The sequence below is a fragment of the Chaetomium globosum genome, genomic scaffold (assembly GCF_000143365.1).
Source record: "Chaetomium globosum CBS 148.51 scaffold_1 genomic scaffold, whole genome shotgun sequence".
Classification (NCBI taxonomy): domain Eukaryota; kingdom Fungi; phylum Ascomycota; class Sordariomycetes; order Sordariales; family Chaetomiaceae; genus Chaetomium; species Chaetomium globosum.
Window position 1 is genome coordinate 5,748,710 of NT_165976.1, and position 21,161 is coordinate 5,769,870.

General features: G+C 56.8%; 5 protein-coding genes across 5 annotated transcripts; all 5 read right to left on the reverse strand.

The window, feature by feature from the left end:
- Positions 1 to 506: 506 nt before the first annotated feature.
- Positions 507 to 1,035, reverse strand: CHGG_01860 (uncharacterized protein; the record flags this gene model as incomplete). Its single annotated transcript, XM_001221080.1, has 2 exons — positions 507 to 728; positions 787 to 1,035. 2 exons carry the CDS (start codon positions 1,033 to 1,035, stop codon positions 507 to 509), a joined length of 471 nt encoding a protein of 156 aa, XP_001221081.1.
- A 2,337-nt stretch (positions 1,036 to 3,372) lies between these two features.
- Positions 3,373 to 5,076, reverse strand: CHGG_01861 (uncharacterized protein; the record flags this gene model as incomplete). The annotated part of the gene is made up of 3 exons (XM_001221081.1): positions 3,373 to 3,549; positions 3,643 to 4,560; positions 4,699 to 5,076. 3 exons carry the CDS (start codon positions 5,074 to 5,076, stop codon positions 3,373 to 3,375), a joined length of 1,473 nt encoding a protein of 490 aa, XP_001221082.1.
- A 4,690-nt stretch (positions 5,077 to 9,766) lies between these two features.
- Positions 9,767 to 12,343, reverse strand: CHGG_01862 (uncharacterized protein; the record flags this gene model as incomplete). Its single annotated transcript, XM_001221082.1, has 4 exons — positions 9,767 to 10,949; positions 11,006 to 11,751; positions 11,811 to 12,068; positions 12,194 to 12,343. The coding sequence occupies 4 exons, from the start codon at positions 12,341 to 12,343 to the stop codon at positions 9,767 to 9,769; spliced, it is 2,337 nt and encodes a 778-aa protein (XP_001221083.1).
- A 939-nt stretch (positions 12,344 to 13,282) lies between these two features.
- On the reverse strand, positions 13,283 to 14,347 carry CHGG_01863 (uncharacterized protein; the record flags this gene model as incomplete). Its single annotated transcript, XM_001221083.1, has 1 exon — positions 13,283 to 14,347. One exon carries the CDS (start codon positions 14,345 to 14,347, stop codon positions 13,283 to 13,285), a length of 1,065 nt encoding a protein of 354 aa, XP_001221084.1.
- Positions 14,348 to 16,336: 1,989 nt separating this feature from the next.
- On the reverse strand, positions 16,337 to 18,085 carry CHGG_01864 (uncharacterized protein; the record flags this gene model as incomplete). Its single annotated transcript, XM_001221084.1, has 4 exons — positions 16,337 to 16,825; positions 16,887 to 17,657; positions 17,716 to 17,888; positions 18,019 to 18,085. The coding sequence occupies 4 exons, from the start codon at positions 18,083 to 18,085 to the stop codon at positions 16,337 to 16,339; spliced, it is 1,500 nt and encodes a 499-aa protein (XP_001221085.1).
- Positions 18,086 to 21,161: the final 3,076 nt, after the last annotated feature.

Genomic DNA, 21,161 nt, shown 5'->3' on the forward strand with positions numbered 1-21,161 from the left:
GGACGAAGCCCGCGTGGTGGTGCTAGTTTGCCAGTGGACGGTGCGGAGGACGCGTGAGAGAGGGATGGTGGTGTCTGTTGTTTCGGAGATGAGGCGGGTTGTTTCGGTGAGGGCGGCGGTGACGGGGTCGGGTTTGGGGGTTGTGGAGGAGGTGGGGTGTGGGTTGGGGTTGGGGGTGCCGCTGGTGCTGTTGGCGGCGGAGGCGGCGGCGGCGGCGGCGGCCTTCCCGCGCTTGCCGCTCGAGCGGATGGGCCGGCGGAGGCGCCGGCGCGTGAGCCAGGTCAGCAGGCGCGGCGGGACCAGCCCCGAGGTGAAGATGAGGCGGGTGAGCGTGCCGAATGACTCCGGCCGGATTAGCCCCGCCGGCGCTAGGAGTACGAGCGATGAGACGAGATGCGGGAAGGCGGCTGCAAAATGCGCCGCGATGCCCCCGCCGAGTGAGTAGCCTACTAGTCGCAAGGCTTGGGGCCCCGTCCAGGAGAGGTCGGGCGACGAAGCGAGCGCGATCAGGATCTGAGTCGTGTACAGACGGTCGTCGTGCGGCAGGTCGGAGGGGTTGTCGGAGAAGCCGCGCCGAAGAGATCGAAGAGCATGACGCGGCAGCCTTTCTCCTCGACTAGGGCGTTGGCCAGCTTGGTGAGGGTGATGCAGGAGGTGCTAATTCCGTGCACGAAGACAACCTTCTCGCCGGTCAGGGGCCCCCATTCATAGACGCGAATGGAGCCGTACTAGGCGGGTGAGTCAGTTGTGGCTGGTGGTTTAGGGTGGTGATACAGGGTCACGTACCGGAGTCTCAACATCTCGTGCGCCGGGGAAGTTGTCGGGCTTGTATTCGAGCTTATCGAATTCATCTTGTGAGAGCCGAGGCAGAACACTGCGCAAGGGTGAGCGGATGACCTTGGGCTGCGTCGGCGAGAGGTAGCTGCGGAGGAGCGATAACACGACGGTGGTAGCGATGGCAGTTCCTGCTACTATGAGTCCGGTGCTTTCGCCGTGGTCCTGCGACCCGAGGCCGAGGCGATTGGTAAGTGACATGGTTGAGTCGGAAGGAGAGTGAGGTGAGTGGAAGCCTCGGCTGAAGATGAAGCCGTGAGAACTGTGAGATTGGGTGGAGTTGGCCGACAGGGGACGCGACGAATGGATTTCGGAATCTAAGATCCGGGGAACCTCCCAAGCAGGCTGGGGCCGGCTCACAGTCAGCTCACGACAAAAATATATTGAAAGAATAAAGGGAGTGAGTGTATTTCCAATAATGTTGTGTGTTGAGTGCAACTTGACTTATGAGGCAAGAAGGATCACAGAACCAACAAGCCAAGGCGGGGGGCTCAGCAGGGCGGCAATCACATTGTGATGATAACCGCCGAGACGAGCTGTGCCCACGTGGCAGACCAGCAGGGCTGACCAAACCTTGATCTCTTGGTACCAGTTAGTTTAGACTATGTCGGAAAAGAGAATTATAAATGTCTAATTTGACATTAAATACAAAGATAAACTAAGGGTCAGATATATCAAGCTAGCGGTACTAAGCGAGAAATGTTGGGTTGAGTTCGACCCGGATCAAATTGACTGGCCGCGTTATGGTCGGTCAAAAAGTCAAAAATTGTGATCAAATAACATGAAAAATAATAAAAGCGTCATCAACTGGGATCGAAAAAAAAGTGCTGCTATAGTCAATTATCACAAACAGGATCTTATTGTTCCCAGGGACAATCGACTCGCAGCCAAACCACTGAGCCACGAGAGCTTAGTGGGATTTGTTGAAAAGTAAACACAACCCGGCGGGCTATATGCCGCTCCTTCCAGCATGCTCGCTAGGACTAAGGAGCCTCAGGTCTCACGGACGAACAACGGGTTTGCAAAACATGGCCGCAGGGACACTCGAAGCCACCAACCAGGTGGTTTAGGGTAGGTATTCAACACCCACCGTTGAGCCGGCTTCAGAGTCGTCTAGTGCCCCCGAATAACCTATTATTTCAAGACATAACAATCATGTCGGCTAGGTAACGTATCAAGCTCTATGCCCTTAAATCCCATAATCTAGTGTTAAATAAATAGAACACGGAGTTGAGTTGGTTTCCTTAGGTACGCAAGCCACCATAGAATTCAGGACGCAATTCACCATGCCACCCCCTAATGGGTCCTGCCCCAGTCCAAATCAGCACCTCCGAATCTTTTTCCAATACTCCTCCAAAGCTAATGTACATATCGATAATGGCTTTCTCTCATCTCATCCACAAACAACCCGTTTAGGCAATCCAATTTTGCCATTCCGTCTTGGCATGTCCCGGAACCCCACATCCGGAGGACGGAGCCGGTCCGGACACCGGGGGTGCATCGGCCCCACTAGCCCGGCCTGGCCGACTAGACTGATGGGGTTGGTGTAGAACGGCCGGGATCGACAACAACATGGCCATTTATACATACCCCCGGGGCCATCATCAAAAACATTGCTCGCCCAGCGCCCATTCCTCCCGCTGCCGAGGAATCCCAGGTCCGTCCCCTTGCACTCCCATCTTCCGTTCATATCCGCCATGTCACCAGCACCGTTGCTCCCGAGATGCGTACCACAGTGCAACGCCCCAACCCAGACCACAAGTACCCCCTAGCATGCAACAACCTGCAACGAGGTACAAAGTAGCCCCTCTGCCGAGAACCAACCCTCACAGACCACCCCTATCACCGGTGCCTCCCCCTAAGACCTCCTCGCCCTATGGCGGCCCTGGCCAATACACGAATCTCAACCTCGTCTCCAAAATATCGATCCTGCTGCACCGCGGTATCCATAGGTTGATGAAAATGTAAGGTAAGTAAACAAGCACGCGGATAGGGAGGTAAGTATGTAGGTAATAAGTAATAAATAAGTCTGTAATGGTATATAAAGGTTAACAGCGCAGCAGCAGCAGGCGACCTGGCGCCCTCTTTTAGCACCCATCCCACAGCACGGCACGGCACAATATGGCACGGCAACAACCTGAAAAGTGCAATCAATCGATTTGATCGCGTCCCCAAGCAAAGGGCAAGAGGGACAAACCCGAAAAGGAAATGTGAAAAAAAGAAAAAGAAAACCCAAGTTAGTTAATCGCCCCAACTCCCACGCCCACGCCAGCCAGCCAAAAGCCAGGTTTCCCAATCCCCGGATATACCCCCAAAAAAGAGCAACAACAGCAACACCAGCAACACGCTCGATCGACCAACTAACCAACCAACCCAAAAAGCCAAAATCACTGCGTCGCCTCCACAACCGTCTTCTCACTCAACCCCCCGAGCTCCCCCTCGGGCACGACCCCCAACTTGCTGTGCACCTCCAAATCCCTCTCCGGCGGCGGCGTAGCCGGCACACTCCCGCTCCCGCTGCCCCCCTTATGGCTAGCATTACTGTGGTGGGTGGGGGGGGTGGTGTTCAGAAGAGGAGCCGGTGCCGGGGGCGCGCAGGCGGGCGCTCTCGGCCAGGTCCTGGTGGCCGGCGATGCCGTGCTGCGGGACCACCACCACGCCGTCCTCCTTGGGGTCGCGCTCGGCGGGCGTCCAGGCTAGGTAGTCGCGTCGGACCTGAACGGGGCAGAATTAGTGGGCTGTGGTTGGGTTGGTTATGTGGGGAATGGGGGGGGATAAAAACATACCTCGACGTAGTCATAGGCAAACTCGCCGTGCTGGGTCGTCGTCCATGCCCAGGAGCTCGGCCTCGGACGAGGCGCGCAGGTGTAAGCCGGGGACAAGGTCGATGGCTTTCACAATGATGGCCGACATGAAAAACGTGTAGGCGCAGGCGGCCAAAATGTTGGCGACCTGGATGTATCGCTGGCGGTAGTTGTGGTTGAGCCAGCCGCCCGCGGCACCCATATTGACACCGTCTGGGCCGATGATGTACTCGGGTGCGGAGAGCGCGTTAAAGATGAGGCCCACAATGCCGCCGATGCCGTGCTCGGAGAACACTTCGATCGCGTCGTCGATGCCGATCATGAACTTGATCTTGGTGCCGAAGTTGCAGGCTACGCCGGCCACCACCCCGAGAATGATGCTCGCCCACGGTGTGATGACTCCCGCAGCTGGCGTGGCGGCCACGAGCCCCGAGATGGTCCCCGAGCACCAGCCGACGAGCGACCACTTCTTGGCCAGGCGGTAGTCCAGGAGACACCAGGTCATGGCGGCGAACATGGCCGTCAGACAACTGTTCCAGCAGGCCATGGTGGCGCGGAGGTTAGCGCCGAAGGCAGACCCGCCGTTGAAGCCCAGCCAGCCGAACCACAGCAGGATGGTGCCGAGGGTGATGAGCGAGATATTGTGCGGACGGAAGTTGAGCATCATCTTCTCGTTGCGGCGCCCGAGCACCCACGAGTATGCCAGCGCTGACACGCCCGACCCGATCTCGACGGGGCCGCCGCCGGCGTAGTCGAGAACGCCGTACTTGAAGGCCCACCCGTTGGCGCCCCAGGCCCAGTACGCGAGCGGGCAGTAGACGAGAGTGGCCCAGAAAAAGGTGAAAACCATGGCGGGGACGACGCGGCCGCGTTCAGCCGTGGCTCCGATGACGAGGGCAGCGGTGACGGCGCAAAATTGCATCTAAATTGACCCATGATCCCGCGTTAGCCCTTCCCCCTAAACTTTTTGAACTTTCTCTCGCCGCCTCCGCAACTTTCATCGTGCGTCCTCCGTCCTCCAGCCTCCATTTCTGGCAATGTTAGGGATGTTTTTCCGTACCTGGTAAAACGAATACAGAAGCTCCGGAATCAGCGGTGAGCCGGGGCTCGGTTCGCCTAGTGTGTTCCGCAAGCCAAATTTATCCAAGTTCCCGATGAAGCCGTTGGTGGCGGTGTTGCTTAGGGCGAGCGAGTACCCCCAAAAGTACCACTGGAAGACGACGACGCTAAACGACATGACAGTCACCCATATGAGTGAGAGGGCCGATTTCCGCCGCGCGAGGCCCGAGTAGAGGAAGGCGATACCGGGCACCATAAGCAGGACCATGGCCGCCGACACGATGATGTAGGCTTGGTCGCCGGCATTGAAGGGCGCGTTGAGGTCGTGGACGGTTGGGTCGGTGCCGACATTCCCGCTACTATCGTCGGCGGTCGACATGGTGGGCGGCGGCGGGGGGGGGAGGGGGGAGATGAGAGAGGAGGAGGAAGAAGGGTCCTCCGCGGACCGTGGCGATTGGGGGATTTGCTGCTGATGTGTCGGGGACGGAGGATGGCGACGGCGAGGAGGAGGAGGAGTCGTGATTATTTAGGGTGGGAGTTCAATTCTCACAGGAACCACACCGAGGAGGGAGGGAAGCCGAAGTGAAGGGGGGTGTCGTTATAGGGATTAGGAACTGGGGACTCGGTAAGTCGGTGTCGGAAACAGGGCTTCACAAAAACAACAACAACAACGGGATGGGAAAGTGATCAAGCGCGATCAAAGGTGGGACAAGAGCAAAGGTATATAAGAAAAAAAAAGAGACAAGATCTAGGAGGCAGGGGGGCCATTGCTACTGTATGTACTGTGTATGTTACCTTATCTCCATACCCGACCTTTCATCTCACCTTAGTCAAGGGCGCTATCAGTCCCGAGGAGTGGGGAGCGACAAGATTCCGGGTCCTGGCGGCGGTGTTCGGCAGGTACGTCTCTGCGTGTGTGAGTGGTCTACACAAACAAGGGAAGGAGAAGGAAACTTGACAAGAATGGAAGTGCCCCATGTCCCCGTTGTCCCCATGTCCCATCGGCCCATCCACCCACCCATGCAATGCATGCGGGTGAGGTGCGGGCGTGCATGCGATCCCGGACGGAGAAGCCTGCGTGCCTGCTCGCCCGACCGCCCACAAGTTTTTTGTTAGTTGCATGGAATTTGTTTTGGTGAGTTACCCACTGTCTCGCGTGGGACTCTGCCCCGAAATGGGTGAGAGGATCCGAGGTTGTGAAGGGCGCCGTGGGTTGCGCCTGCCATCATCCTATTTTCGGAGCCAACGCACAATCAAAGCCGCCCCCGTTGCCCATTGCCCATTGCCTAGGCAATTGCCGACTGCCCGTTTGCCCGTTGCCCTGTTTCACCCGGGTGGGATCGCGGGCGCAGCAAAAATCAAAAATCGCAATCTAGCTCTGATGATCTGGCTGGAACCTTTCCGGAGGTCCATAGTTCATCTACGGTCAGCCCGCCAGTCTGGGGTCCCCCAAGAACCTTATCCAACGCTTCTGAAAACGGTTAGCGGGCCCGGGATGGGTGGCGTCCCAGTGCATTGTGTGTGGGAGGGCACCCCCGTTCTCCCGGAGCTGGCTCGGTCCCACCTCTGCGGGCTGCGACGGTACCAGCGTTCGTACCTGATGTACCGCTGCCGTTCTGGATCGCGGATGCAGGTGTGAAGTGCCTGTCTGTCAAAAAGTTGCATGTTTAGCATTCCAAGCCAGATTCTCATTGTCTCAGTACGTCAAAGAGGGCGACATGACGGACGAGCAGAGCATTAAAAGTCTGCCAGACGGGGCTTCGAGAGAGACCCCCACATGGGCGTCATCATTGACTTGGATCTCGATCCCCGTCTGATAAACTCGCCATGTACTTCGTACTCATTATTGAAAGTGCGTTTACTGTGCAAGAGTGTAAGAGCTGATATCGAGTGAGCAACAAGACAATGGAGACTCTAACCGCATCAAACATGCCAAGAGAGAGAGGAGGCATGGCGGATATGCAGCTTCTCTCATTCCCGCGTTGATGTCATGTGTGCGCATGTTCAATGTTTTGTTCCCCCTCTCCATGGCGCCGAAAGTGGGGGGGTATTGTAAGACATTCGAATCTGCCATCCACGGCTGAGCGTCATAGGGCTATTGCATTGTCGATGTCGTCACCCGATCGCATGGAATTGAGATAGCTACCTAGGTTGAGAGTTGAAAGTGGTCGAAATCGTTTGTTCCCATCCCCACTGACCAATGGATCTTGGCAATCAGGTCGGGGGTCTTGCTGCAGGGCGACTCGCCTTGCCGTAACCTTGGCACACCACCCTTTCAGCTGAGAATTCAAAGTACATCATCCCACTGCCGCGAGAAACGAAAAAAAAAAAAAAAAAAAGGCAATGGATTGCCCAATTGACACCCTCTCGACCGCCCTCCCGCCCTGAATCGGAGAGTCTGCCCCCGCAATTCGACCGCCCTCGTCAATGCCATCAGGCTTCCAAGGTCCGCTAACGGCAGGGCATGACGAGTTGACCCGGTGCCCAACAGCGGTTTTTCCCGATCGCATGGGGCTGGAATGGGGCAGCGAAGCGCCAGCCGTCGAACCAGAGGCCAAGCCGGGAAGCGTGGGGCCATGAGTTTCTGTTACGAAATCGTTTCTGTTGAGGCTCAGTCCGGGGTTCTGGAGTGGCAGCCTCCAACCCAAGCGGGAGGGACTCGTAGGCGAATCACGAGTCCGGATCTCTCTTATCTGTCGACCCGCTCTTTTCTCGAGATCTTCCACGCGTTTCATGCCGGGGAGCCCTGGTGCAGCTTATCAAGTGGAGTCGCCGGTTCTGGGACAGGAAATTTGAATCACTGCGCTGACTGACTGTTTGCTGAGTGGTCTTTGCAAATCGTTTCAATCAGTTGCCACAATATTGACAAGTCCGGCGGCCTCTTGAAATTTATGGATTCCTCCGAGACTTGAAGCTGGAATTCAAGACTCACCGAACCCTGAAGGCCGAATGATCGTTAGAAACTGGATGATTTTGGACCGAAAACACGGTGTCGACCCTCTCTGCCTGACTTGAATGAGTCCAATAAAAATACGATGCCATTCTCAACTCTTCCCGCAATGGCATCAAAAACCCCGGTGTCAAAAAAACCAGCAGAATCTGCTTCCCTCCTGTCGCATGCTCTTTTCGGGTTGCAACACCCTTGACCCCGGCTCTGGGTACCGTAGGCGATTCTCCGAGGGAAGCGGGAACCGGCTCTGCCAAGAGATAGGCCTTATCTGCTTGTCGTCAAGGCCCAATGAACGGCGGCAGGAAACCCAACCAACCTCGCCTCCCTCCCCGCCCACACAACCACCGAAAGCCAGCAGCCCGAGAACGCCCGTCATCAATCAACCTTCGCGCGGTTATGCGGCCTGGTCGAAGCGAGCTGAGAAATGTTGCCTGACGTCTCGTTCGAAAGTTCTTGCCTTCAGGCGGGACGGGAAGGGGGGAGGACTTGGCATTTATTTATGTTTTCCCACTGTCACGGGCCCCGTGGGTGGTCCAGCCCTATTCGATAAGGAGATACGGTGCATTCCGGTCCCCACGCGGTGGATTTCATGCATTTCCGTCCCTTCCACTGCCGAAGCCGGCGGAGCACTGGGGGTTTCGGACCGCCTCGTTGGTAAGAAAGCCCGACTCTGGCGTGTCTGGGGAGGATGTACTTGTATGTACATCCATCGATGGGAATCCGCAATACGTGCCCAGGGAGGTATTCGTACCCGCTATACCCCCAATATGGACCATTGTTGATGAGAAGACGTGGGTCTCAAGAATCGGACATCCCGACAACGAGACAGGCGAAGAATAGCACACTGTAGCCGTCAGCGCGGAGATGAATCAATGATCCAATCTCGTTCCCCGGCTGTAGCCTTCCGGTTCAGGTTCGATTCTAGCAAGTCTGGGGGGCGAAACCATCCTCGTAATCCCGCTTCGTCCCGCTCAAGATCAAGATCAGGGCGTCGGCTAGCAAGGAGGGACTCACGAGTACCTCTGCTCTCGGTGAGGCGACCGAGCCCATTAACCACCATGACAAGCGCGGTCCTGAGCGCACCCCACGCGGCTTCTTTTTCGTTCGCAAAAGTTACATACAGGCCGAGGTTTTCCATCACATGCTGCGCTAGGTGCTGTGACCACTGTTCCGGTCAACGGTCTTTGTCTCAGGGACGGTCGAAGCAAGATCGAGCCGAGGTCTAATGCCGACATGTCCGAGGGGCTATTGTCTAGGTTTGGGTGGATGGATGTATGGGACAGACAGCGCAGTATGCTTTGTACAGCGGTTTTTACACACCCACCGTTGAGTGGGTTGTGCTGCAAGAAAGTAGGTAGGTAAGCCACCGCTATCAAATATCAAGAAAACAGCTCCTGTTATTCGCTCGTCAAGAGAAATCCACTGGTGGTGGTGGCTAAGTCTGCCTGTATGCCTGCCTAGAACTCCGAGAATGCGTCCGGCTGATGCTCTTAACCTGACCTTACCCATCCATCCCCCGAATCCATCCCGACTCCAAAAAATGCCATCCAAAGCCACCCGCTACCTATATCCAAATTGAAAAAGACAAAATAAAAAAAAAAAGGGGAAAAAAAGAAAAAAAAAAAAAAAAAAAGAGAAATAAAGAGACATATCCAGTTTAGAAATGCAGAACCAGAATATTGTCAACCTATGCCATCCTTCCACCCAACCCGCCCCATTGTTACGCCACGCCAAACAGCCTAGGAATGAAGTGAAGGAGAGCCCGAGATTTGAAACCAGACAAGTGAAACCCAACCGCCCCCCCAAAAGAAAAGATAACCCAGAGAGAGATAACCAAAAAAAAACCTAAAAAAAAAAAAAACCAAAAAGACAAGCCAACCCCAAAAAGAAAGCCAACCCAGTCGACCCGCGTGGATGTCGAGTTTCCGTCAGCGCTTTCGGCCGACCTCCCCCAGGGCTCTCCTCCCAGTCCAGCCGTACAAGACACCCCCGGGGCAACTCGACATCCAAAAAGTACCGTGCCGCACGTTGAACGGCCGTCCTAGACGAGGCTCCGAACTCGCCGCACCCGGCCCGCCGCCATCCAGGGAGGGCACGGTACTTCTTCCGCAGTGCCAACTCAGAAAACCAACAACTCCTCCTGATCCCGCCTGATATCATACATGATGATCGTATGATCCTTATAATGCAGCATCAGGCGGTATGTACGGGACACTGCATTCCCGTTGGCGTCGATGTCCGGGGGCGGCAGCTTCAGCCCGGCTCCGCGCGGGGCGGGGCCGATGGCGACGCCGATGAGGGTGCACAAGGGCTGGACGGAGCGCCCGTTCCCGCCGATGCCGGCGACGGACGCGGCCTCCTCGAACTTGTGCGGTAGGATGTAGTCCACGCGGAAGCCGTACCGGAGATTGCCCATGCCGGGGCAGCGGGGGCCCTTGGTTAGAGTGAGTAGGGCGACGCGCCCCATGGCCGAGCCGACGACGACCAGGCTCAGTTCGGGCACGTGGTGGAGCATGTTGATGCGCTCCGCGTACGTGGGGTGCAGGTCCCAGGGCTGGGCGGAGGGGACCGGGTGGCACTGCTCGGTGAGGAGCAATCGGAACTGGATGTATGGTGATGCGAGGTCGAAGGGCTGGAACGCCACGTCGCCGGTGCAGGCACGTAGCAGGCCGTGCGTCCTGGCTAGGTGGCGGGGGAGGTCCCCGGCCGTGGCGTACTCTATAACGCTTATCACGCGCTTCAGCACCCTGCAATACCGGGCGAAGGTGACACGCTGGTCGGGGCCGTCGTCGAGTATCAATAGTTCACAGGGGTTGGGGATGATACACCCGGCCAACTGGAACCTTGGCGCTTTAGGATAGGATTTCTCAACGAATGAACTGTCGTGGGCTATGTTAGTGATGGTCAAATCGCGGTTTGGCACCGTGATGGTTGTGTGCTCGCTTGTCGTTTGCGAGCTCCCTTCACCGTCGAGCTCGCTCTCGCTCTCGTCGTCGACCTCGTCCTCCTCGTCCTCTTGAGAAGTTCCGTGCCCGTACAACTTGTGTTTTGTCGAGTATTGAAAGGGACCCTGGCCCAGCTGGTGCAGGGTTTCAAAGCTCGGCGAGAACCCCTTCAGGTAGTACAGGCTGCAGGTTATATCCAGGCATGTGCTGTAATGTACATCCAGATATATCCTGTGGCTGCGGATGTCTCTCCTGAGGACAACCACCCGGTTCCTGGGGATGCCCAGCGTTTCGCTGCTCGAATTCGTCGGCCGGAAGCTGCTATAGGGAAGCACCAGCACGCCCCAGCCGTTATAACTGCAAAGTTATAGTTAGCCTCAATACATGGCGGGCAACCAAACCCATATACATACAGGTTTGGCAGTCGCGGTTTCCCATACGTGTCGCGCCACCGGACGTGGGGGACGCCGAGTCTCCAGATATCTAAGAACCACAGAGCTCCCGAGACGTCCCTAGCAACGACCTTTTCTGCGTCGCCCATTTCATCATCCGTGAAGGACACATTGGGGATATTGCCGCCGTCGGGGTTGAGCGGGAGGACGATTCTCCATTCCCTCGACCTCGAGCGGAGGTCTTTTTGAACCCCGAGCAGAGAGTGTGCCGGAATGGGGCGGTGCTCGGTGCGGCGCAGGGAGGATCCATTTCGCTGGGCAAGCGCAAAGGCGAATACGGTAACTTCGCGGAGGTTCGAACTGACGGCAATCAACCTGGACTTCTCGTGGACGGCAAGTCCCCAAGCCGATTCGCCCACATTGTCGTGAAAGAAGGGTTTCGGATACCTCCTTTTAGAGGTCGAGGAGGCGCCGGGGCTGCGCGTGCGGTCGCTGCTCTGCGTGATGTGGTGGACGATGCTGTGTGTATAGTACGCCAGCGTGTCGCCGTCGTCGTAAGCCAACAGGACGATCTCGAAGTCCCCCAGGTTCCCCACGATTATATGGTTGACCTGGTGAGGAAAACGGTGGTCCATCCCCTGGGGCCATCGCCGGGCCCATTTAGACGGCTGCGGATGGAGAATAAGAGTCGGAGGGGGCAGGATTTGGGGGCTGGTCCTGCGCGGTTGATATACGTAGATTCGGTCTTGATAGGCCGCAAAATAAAGCTGTATAGTGAACTCGGCTCAGAATTGGTATAACTCTCACGTCTAGCTAGGTGACTTACGTTGTACCGCTGTGAAAGAGCAGTGAGGTTATTCCTCAGGACCGCGATTCTCGGGAAGCCGTGTTCCGCATGGTGGGTCTCGAGCCCTATATCAGGGTGCGGAGCCCATTCATTCGCGGCTTGATCGAAGAGCTCGTCTTCAGACTCATCGTCTCCGTCTTCCTCGTCATTCACAGGTTCTTGGTCGATCGGCTCGGAAAGTCCCTCGGGTGTCCCGTGGACAAACGCATATAGGTCTTCGAGAACGGCGGAGCCGAACTATGCTCGTGCGAGCCGGTTAGCCGAAGCCACTTGGAGCGAGGACATGGCCGGGATAGACGGCGATGCAGAGACAGCCGAATGCTTCCTTCCAACAGCTTTCAATACCTCAAGAGCCTACTTACCCGATTCTCGGCAGTCTGGACAAAAGCGGTCGGGCTCACATAGAGCTCGCCGCCGAGGAACTTAGTAAGCCTTTTAGCTGTCTCACTCACATCCGTCAGTCTATTGCGAGGATTGAGTTCAGTGTCAGAGGATGAGTATGCGTCGGCCATTGTTTGTTCGCAGACGTATGTATGTTGCGTGATAGTGATACTGATGGAATGCAATTGTGAGTTTCAAAGTGTCTTATGTTTGGGGTATGCCCCTCGAAATATATATACTATCGGTAGCGTGGAGATGCACAGTGAGTCAGTGGTGTTTTGATGTTTGATGGCAGAAGGGAAGATGTGATGTTGGAGCTCATGAGGCGAGTCTGAGCTACCTTAGGTAAGGTAATCGATGAGAGAGGCCCATGCGGGATGTGGCATGTGGCAAGAAGTCAGAGTGGCCCTGCATTGGCTTCAATTTGGCCACAAGATCATGTGATCTGCACAGTATGTATGTATCAGGTACCTCCCATATTGAAGAACCCAATTCTATCTGGGTAGGTACGTAAGGTTTATGAGACTGCTGGATGGTATCGAGTGGGAATAACAAAAATACAGTTTTACCGTTCGTTACTTAGGTAGGGAGACTGGGCCACCCTATCATAACCAACCCAACAACGCCCGGGTCCCCATCTATGTATGTATGTACCAAGCCCACAACGCCTGGGCTCCATGCTCTCCTCGTGAGAGTTGCCGAGTGTTACCAAGAGCCATGAGTTTTGTTTTCGAAAAGAAACCCCCAGAGTTGGAAGACATGCAACACCCGAGCGCCAAACGGAAACTAAACCAACCCCCCCCCCCCCCCCCCCAACTCGAACCTCTTTTCGAGGATATCCAGCTACCTGTCCCTCTCCCCCTCTCTACCCCCTTCATCGGCCCCCGCCCGTATCAGCTCCGGCATATCCTTCATCCGGTAATCCAACACAGGCGTAGCCCAATCATCTTCAACGAGGGGAGAACACTCCCTCTCATCGTCCTTGGGCTTGCGCGGGGTGATGGCCCAGTAACCAAAATCAGCATCAATGGGCTTTGAGGGAGCGCATCCAGTTGCGCCAGTAAATGGCATCACCCTGGCCGGGGTTTGGGGGGGGCACCAAACTTCCCCACCCACACGGGCGCGATGTCGCCCCTCGAACAGGTAGGGCCAATTTCTTGTTGCATGGACTGGACGAAACTGGGATAATGTGCGCTGGGCGTAACGGCCGCCGAGGCTGCCCCAGCCGCTCCACAAATAGACGTGGGCCGAGTAGACGACGCGGTGCGGCAAGTCGAGCACGAAGGGCCCGCCCCGCCACGCCTGTGAGGTCGTTCTGCGACTCGGTTCCGCCTCACAATGATCAGCCAGTCCGGGGTCATCTTGAGCAAGCGGATGCCTGCGCGCTCGACTGCCGTCGCCAACGGTTCACACTTCATGGTGACCACACGCCGCGCACCTCGTTGCGAAGGTCGGCGCCCACCACCAAGCGGGTTGCCCACAAACCGCCGCATCACCTCCTCCCAGTGCTCGATCCACTCCTCCTCCGTCTGCCGCACCCGGCACATCATGGACGGCAGGTGGTCGTTCGCCCACCCGGCATCACACGGATCCGCCCCACAACACCACGTCGCGCTGGTGATATGGTTATTCACAATCACCGCGATCCCCGCCCGCGTCAGCGCATCCACAACCGCCTCCAGCACATCCATCGCCCTCCGCCCCACCAAATCCGGATTCGCCGCCAACAAATGCGGCGCCACGACCGGGTTCCGCAAGACCAACTCATCCGCATACGGCAAACGCACGGAATTAAACCCCAGAACGCGCACCATCCGGGCAATCTCATCGCGGTGCTTGACATCCAGCCCCCCGGGGACGAACAACTCATCCGACGCACCATACCAATTCACACTCGCCAGCTTGAAGCGGCGGCCCCGAGCGTCGATGACGTCGCGCCCCCGCGTGCGCAGCGGCAGCGTGTAGTTTGGCGAGGAGAGAAAGGTGTCGTCGAGCGGGGGCGGCAAGGGCCGCTGTGCGAAGAGCCGGGCCTCAGCGTCGGGCACCCAGGGCAGTCGGAGCCGGGACTCGGCTCGGTACAGGTACACGAGGAGGGCGCCCAGGGCGGCGCCCAGCAGGAGGAGCACGGGAAACATTGGGCGGCGTTTGAGGTGGAGTAGGCGGCGGATGAGGTTGCGGGGGGTTGATGATGGCGGTTGTGATTTTGGTGATGGTGGTTGTGGTGGTGGTGGTGGTGGTGTTGATGTTGAGATTGGGAGGACGATCCCCGGGCGTTTCCTGCGAGGGAGGAAGAACATGGTTCCGGGGGTAACGGCGGCCGGAGCTCGCTAAGGCTTGAGGCGCGGGGGGCAGTTGCGGGTCTTGGCAGGCCCGGGTTGGTGAGCTGAACCCCCAATCAAGCCGGGATTGGGCGCGCCGCAACTGCAGGTAGGTAGGTCCTGATCTTTTGACAGCAGCGACCTAGAAATGGAAGAACCGATGGAGAAATAAGGGCGCAATTTCCCTCCTTCGTACAACCGAGTTCTAGGTCGAGGTGAAAGGGATGATGACGGGAGAAGCCGGCGACCTAGGTAACTGATTATAGCGTTCTTCGCTCGCGTTGATTAAACATTAGCTTCTATAATGCCCATCCCCGGATTCAGTTGTGAATCTGTATTGTTGTCATAAGCCGTCTCTATCTGAAAGCGTGCAGTCTAGAGCAGAGCCCCGGGCAACTCGCCATATCGGCCATCCTAGATATTTATACGCCGGCCTGGCACCAAGAAAAAGATAAAGAAAAAAAAGGGAGGGAAGCCATGCCCACGCTTTCCCGCAGGCTCCGAAAAACGAAACACGAAAAGCGAGGAACGAAACACGAAGGACGAAGGACGACAAAAGAGTTAGAGAAGAGGATTGGCCGCTTACTTGACGCCGACCCGCCCGCAGTCAGTCCGACGATAGCTGCCTACATAGGAACCGTGTAAGTGCGATGCGCTAGACCCGGTGGAGTGGTTCCCCAGTATAGGCTGCCGGCTTCACCAAGCCCGTGACTTACTCGGCACAGTCGGACTGCCCCATCCAGTCAGGGTTAACCAAATGCCGCCCCCGAATTTGTGTATGTTCTTGTCGAAAGCAGCGGAGCGGGCAAGTATAGACCGATTATTTGAATGCAGGGAGTGAGTGGAATGCAATGTATAAAATACCCAGCGGCATTGAAATATAAGGTATTGGTATCTGAAAAGCACTTGCGACCGCCGTCTAACCAAGTCCCAGCCCCTGTACTGCAGACCATCCCAGGGCGATGATGCCCTGAGGAATTATATATGGTACACAGGGTCTCCACCGCAGAGAACAAAAAGAAGTCAGCGCCGGTGCGAACCCAAAGCCGAACCGGTTCATCCGGCCTGTCCGGGCTCCCGTCCATTGTCTACCGTTCCAAAAGCATCCCGGGCTTCCCGCATTCAACACCCGTGACCGGAAGCCTCGGATACCGCGGCTTTTTTTACCGTCACCGCCGCCAATAGGCGTCCGGTATAAAAGCCATCGACAATGCGACCGACACTTTGAATATCCAGAAACCCGATAACCCGGCGCTACGTGATATGTGCGGGGGCGAAGATGGTGAGCTAAAAAGTCCGTCTCGGGGTGGCGTCTTAGCGTCGCACCCAACCCGCACTGAGTCGTCCCGAGACATCCGCAGAGCCCGTAAGTCGTTTGGCTTCTGGTATATCTCTCCGACGCCAGCCAACCCGTTCCGAGCATGTCTGTTTGCCCCGGATCCCGAATGATTCAGATCATCAAGCCTGGTGAAACCCCGACCAGACCAGGTTTTTGCTCGAGATAACGCGACCAACCCAAATCTATCCTTTGCAAAATCTAGGGATATGCGACACAAATTCTTGGAGATCGGTCGTAAACTCGTGGCAAGTGAATCGATAGGTGTCGCAAGATTCGCAGTTCCAACATTTAGATCAGGGGCGAGACACTGCCATATATACGCTTCGGCGAGCGCTCGTTCGGTGGTGAAGGTTGTCGATGAGACGGAACTTCCGGGGGAAACTTGGGACCGATGCTTCTTTCGCTATCGGTTGTATTATCGGAAGGAGAAAGAGAAGAGAAGAACATTTCGTGTGGCGTCGTAAATCTCATATCCTATTCATGCCCAGCGGGTTGACGTATCGATCCTTCTGCTGCTGTGTGAACGGCGGCGATGTCGGCCTCGCGTAGGTTTCCCGGGCATCCCACGTTACTGTCTGTTGGGGTGGGCGCGGGCTCGAGAACGACCGCGCAGGAGTGTGATACCGAGCGGTATTTCCAAAATAGTCAGGAGTCCGGCGTCCGTCGGGATTGGGCATTTGCATATAATCATGGTTTATCGGGCTCCCCGTCGGCGACCTCGCGTGTGTCGGGGAGATGGGGGTCACTACGGAGGGTGTTACTGAATCGTCCATGGTCTTCCCGGTGTCCCGGGACAGCATCTCGTACGAACGTGTATCTTTTTTGAGATCGTCCAGCCGCGCATCGACTGAGACGAACTCTCTCTTGCTCCGTTGAGGGACCGCTGTGAACAGGTCACGCCAGCCAGTGACCATAGACCAGCGGCCGAGGAGGAGGAGAAGCCAGATGCCGTTGATCTAATCACGAGACAGTCAGCAACGGAATTTCCAAGGGACAGGGGAACAGTAGGGAATTTACCGCTAGGAGGAACAGAACGGCGCCAATCGTCGCCATGTTCACGACGAGTCCGCTCGCTTCGTCCAAGCACAATGTCTTGTCGCCCCCGTTGCTCGCCAGACAGATAATCCAGGGGAGTGCGATGGAGGGATCGTGCTTCACGGCCTCCACCGTGTTGTCCTGGAAGACAAAGATGATGGAAAAGAAGATGACGTCGGCGACGATGATGAGCACAATAGCGATACCTCTCCACTGGAGAGCAATGACGCGCCGCACACGGCGGTAGGCCTGCTTCGGAGTCATGGTTCGGATGCTGTTCGTGTATGAGGGCATGCCGGAACCCTCGGTCGAGGCGCTGTTGTCGGCGAGCGAGGCGAGGTAGACCTTGATGCAGTAGCCAAAGGTCGCGAACTGGATAATGATAGTCAAGCCAGCGAAGACTAGCAATGGGATCCAGAGATCGGCCAAGCTGTTCTTGTGGTTGATGTGGCATGTAGGCCCAAAGCGGAACGACACACCGCTGAGGATGAAGGCGATGACAACTCCGATGACCGGGATTCCCCAGCCAACAGCTTGAGCGAACCACATGAAGTTCCGCCCAACAACCAGTTGCCAGCAGATCTGGAGGTGGAGGGACAATGCGCGCAAGAAGATCCACATCACACCGGCCCAGCCACCCATGATGAGGAAGAAGCCCGAAGCCGCACACAACGAACCCGTCCTCATCGAGTTCGGCGTGATGTCGTCAAAGCATTGCTCCGGGTTGCCGGCGAGCGGGAGAACGAAACCAAGCTAGCGAGCAAGTTAGTATCAGCCTAGAAGGCGGGCGATGCGAGAAGGCGTGGCCTACATTCATGAACATGACTCCCGCGGTGAGACAGATGCTCAGATAATGCCTATATGTCTTCTCGACCGGCAGCACAGCCCACGAGAGAAGGAGGAAAACGCAGCAGACGGTGCTCGCTACAGCCACCCAGTTCGCCCCTTCGGTCATGGTCTGGAAGCTATCCGGATACGCCCAGTCTGTGAGGGGGCATGGCAGACAGCAAGTGATATCGCCAAGCGCCTGACACAACCGTCCTTCCAAAACTACAGCGCAACGCCAAGTTAGCCGTTGCCTCAGGCGCACCCCGCTTCGCAGTTCTCAACTTACAGCCACCATCTCCGTAGAGACTATCCAGGAGGAAAGGCGGCGGGCAAGACATCGTTTCGTTGGCCATCGTGTGGTCGAATTCGCGAAGCCCCTTGTATCAGAATTCGATTTCGCCCACGCCACGCGGCGTTCTAACTTGCACGGCGGCAGTCCCGGCCGTGCTTAGGTGCCTCCCAAAAATAAAAGTGCCGGGTCCTGGTTTGGTGTGTCCCAATCCACTTCCCAAGCTCGTGCCTCGAAACCCAGCTCCAACGGTTCGTCCCAACTTGGTCGCGTGGCGATATCAGCCAAGGTTATCCGGTCGGTCGGTCGGGTGGTAAGGTATAAGAGCGGCACCACGAAATTATCGTCCCATCGAGCTTCGGATACCGGTCCTACAAGTTGCTCTGATCGGGTTGTTGATATGGTACAAAGAAACACACACACAAGTATCGATTTTGGTGTCGTTGTTCGAGAATGCTAGCGAGGGTGTCAAGTTTGGTGCTGTCGTGTGCGCGAGCCGGGTCTCAAACAAGGAGGGAATTCGAGATGGTTGCCACCGACGGGAGAAGGGAAACAAAAGGGGAGGATTTCCAAAAAAGTGAGAATCGAGAGACAGGGAATCGCGGTTGAGGGGTGTGGAACATTATGTACAATGGATCCTGTCAAGATCTTCCCTCTTCCCCCCATCGACAGCCCCTGGGACCTTGGGGAGCCTGGCACCCTGGGGGGGGGCGTGGTTCGGCCGGGGAGGGGGGCGAGGGACAGGTGTGAGCCTCTCATCGCAATGCAACAGAACACGGAGCGCAAGAGAACCTGGCAGTGCCATTTCGCAAGGTGGGCCGACCGAGCCAGCAGGGGACCAACCATTTTGGCCAATTGCTCCGGAGCGGGCATGCGGGGCCCTGTTCCATCGCGGGCAGCAGAGTGGATGCGATATGGGTGGTCGCTGCCCTGCCTTGCTCTTGAAAATGTGCCTCTTCCCGAACTTGGGTCGACGGCTGCGATCTCTCATTGGGGGAGGCAACACTTTGCAGTCACCGGGGCCGGGCCCGCCAAGGGTCCAGCCATGATGGAGGGGCGGGGGGCTGACGGAACGGCCAAGAGATGCAGGAAGGGGCCAGGTGTGTGAGCCGAGGAGCCACAGCGTGTTCCTGGCGGCCCCTGCCACTCCTGGCACTCTCGCTGCCTGCTGGTCCAAAAGCCGACCCGCTTTTGGCCTTTTCGCAGGGATCCTCCTTCTGCTTCGATTCGCTTGGCCATCTTCGAACAGATTTCTGCAAGGCGACGCGTTCGCACTGTCCGATCCCTTGGTCGTGCTCCTCCACAATCCTAATTGTCTTTGACTCGAGCAACTCCAGGTACAGGCGAGGAGACATATCTCGACGCATGACATTTATCACACGACCGCCGATCGGCAACTTCTGGGCCGCATATCCAATTGAACTGACCGTCATGCGAGGACGCGCCGCCCTCAGTTGATGACCCGGCGGCCAGCAATAGGCCCGGTGGCCGTCAACTGCCGAGCAACCAGCCAGAGTCATCATCGGAATCAAGCAATCCTCGACACGGACGGACCTTGTTGGGGACAGAAATGATTGAGCCGCGGCTTGTCCGTTCGCTTTTGTGTCGCGAGGACGAGGGTTGACAAACTAACCATGCCGTCGTTTGACTATCTCGTCCAGAGCTCGGAAACGCAGTGTAACCTTCTAGGGGTTCGGCTGTCGTCTCTCACGTCGTCCACGCGAGACCCATGTTGACGGTCGCAGCGCACTTGTCGCAAAACGGGTTCTCATAACTAACACATGACCGGAACCAGCAGAGTCTTGCGAGCGAGGATCTGCCCTCCCGCAAGCTGGGCGATCGCTTGATATCAGCCGGGTGGAGCCCGAATTAAGCATGCCCTTCGACACAAACGGACAGCTCTGTCGCGGGCCATCAAAATTAGGGCCATTCCGAAGCCAACCCCAAGCTAGGTTAGCTATCAGGTGAGCAAATCTTCAAAGGCTTCGGAAAGCGGTCGCCAAGGATGGCGCTTGTTGCACGAGGTGATCAGACGCCATCGGCTCTGCCGAGGCGGGATACCCCGGCGTTCGGCCTTGTGAAGGACCTCCGGAGCCGGCCTGGCTCGCCGCCTGTTGGTCGATCTCTGTAAGGTTGCACGGCAAGCCGCGATTCCGTCTCATGTAGCGCGATGCGTCTATCAAAGCATCAATATGAGGTTGAATGGGACAAAAAAAAATGCCGCCCGAGCCTGCTGACGGTCAGCAAGGACATGGTCGCGTCCGAAGCAATGGTTGAACACTGTCTTGGTCCGAGGGAGGACGTCGCGCCTCTCATGTTGTGCGATGTCAGCAATTCCTTGATGGTGGTTACACAACGCCGTTCGGCGAGGGCGAGGGCAATGGCCTCGGTGACGGTCTCGACGGGTTAGCAGCGGGTCGCACCGCCTCGCACAGGTACCAACATCAAGGCTTCGTCATGGCCACAAAAACAGGTGGGCGACCCTCTACCAGGCCTCCCAGAATAGCTGGTGGTAATCTGAGTTGATTAGGGGAAATTGGCGTTCAAGCCAGGCGAGAGGCAAAGGGCTACGCATTGCCGGAGGAGGACCTTCATCTGTATGCGCCTTGTCGGTAAACGTGATATATTGGTCACTACCGCGAAGAGATTGCTGGTTGTCCTCGGCTGGAAGAGAGCGTTTTACACAGGAGGGCAGCGAGGAACGTACCGTGCAATCCCTTTCTGCTTGCACCGTGCCAATTGTCTGCACTCACCTTCCAATCGGTACCGTGTTGCTTGGCGACCTCCGCTGCATCGCACGCATCGATCTCATTGATCACGCACTCCGCCGAGCCCTTGACCAAGAAGACCAATGCTGCCATTTGACAGGCTAGCAGACCCCTCAAGGCTCACCACTGACAAGCGCTCCTTCATTTGAGAGTTGAGACCACGGGGCCCGATCACGTCGCCAGTCCGCTTGTTCATCACAGCTTTGGGGGCGGTTGGCTCCAAATGGCGAGACTGAGATTTCGCGTTAGCACGACTGGTTGCACACCCCACTGCAGATCTTCCCACGACTCGGTGGGTAAACTCTTGGAAAGTGTGGAGGCATAGGAGGGCTGTGAAGATGTCCGGGTCGCTTCGCATCGCCGAGAGACGGC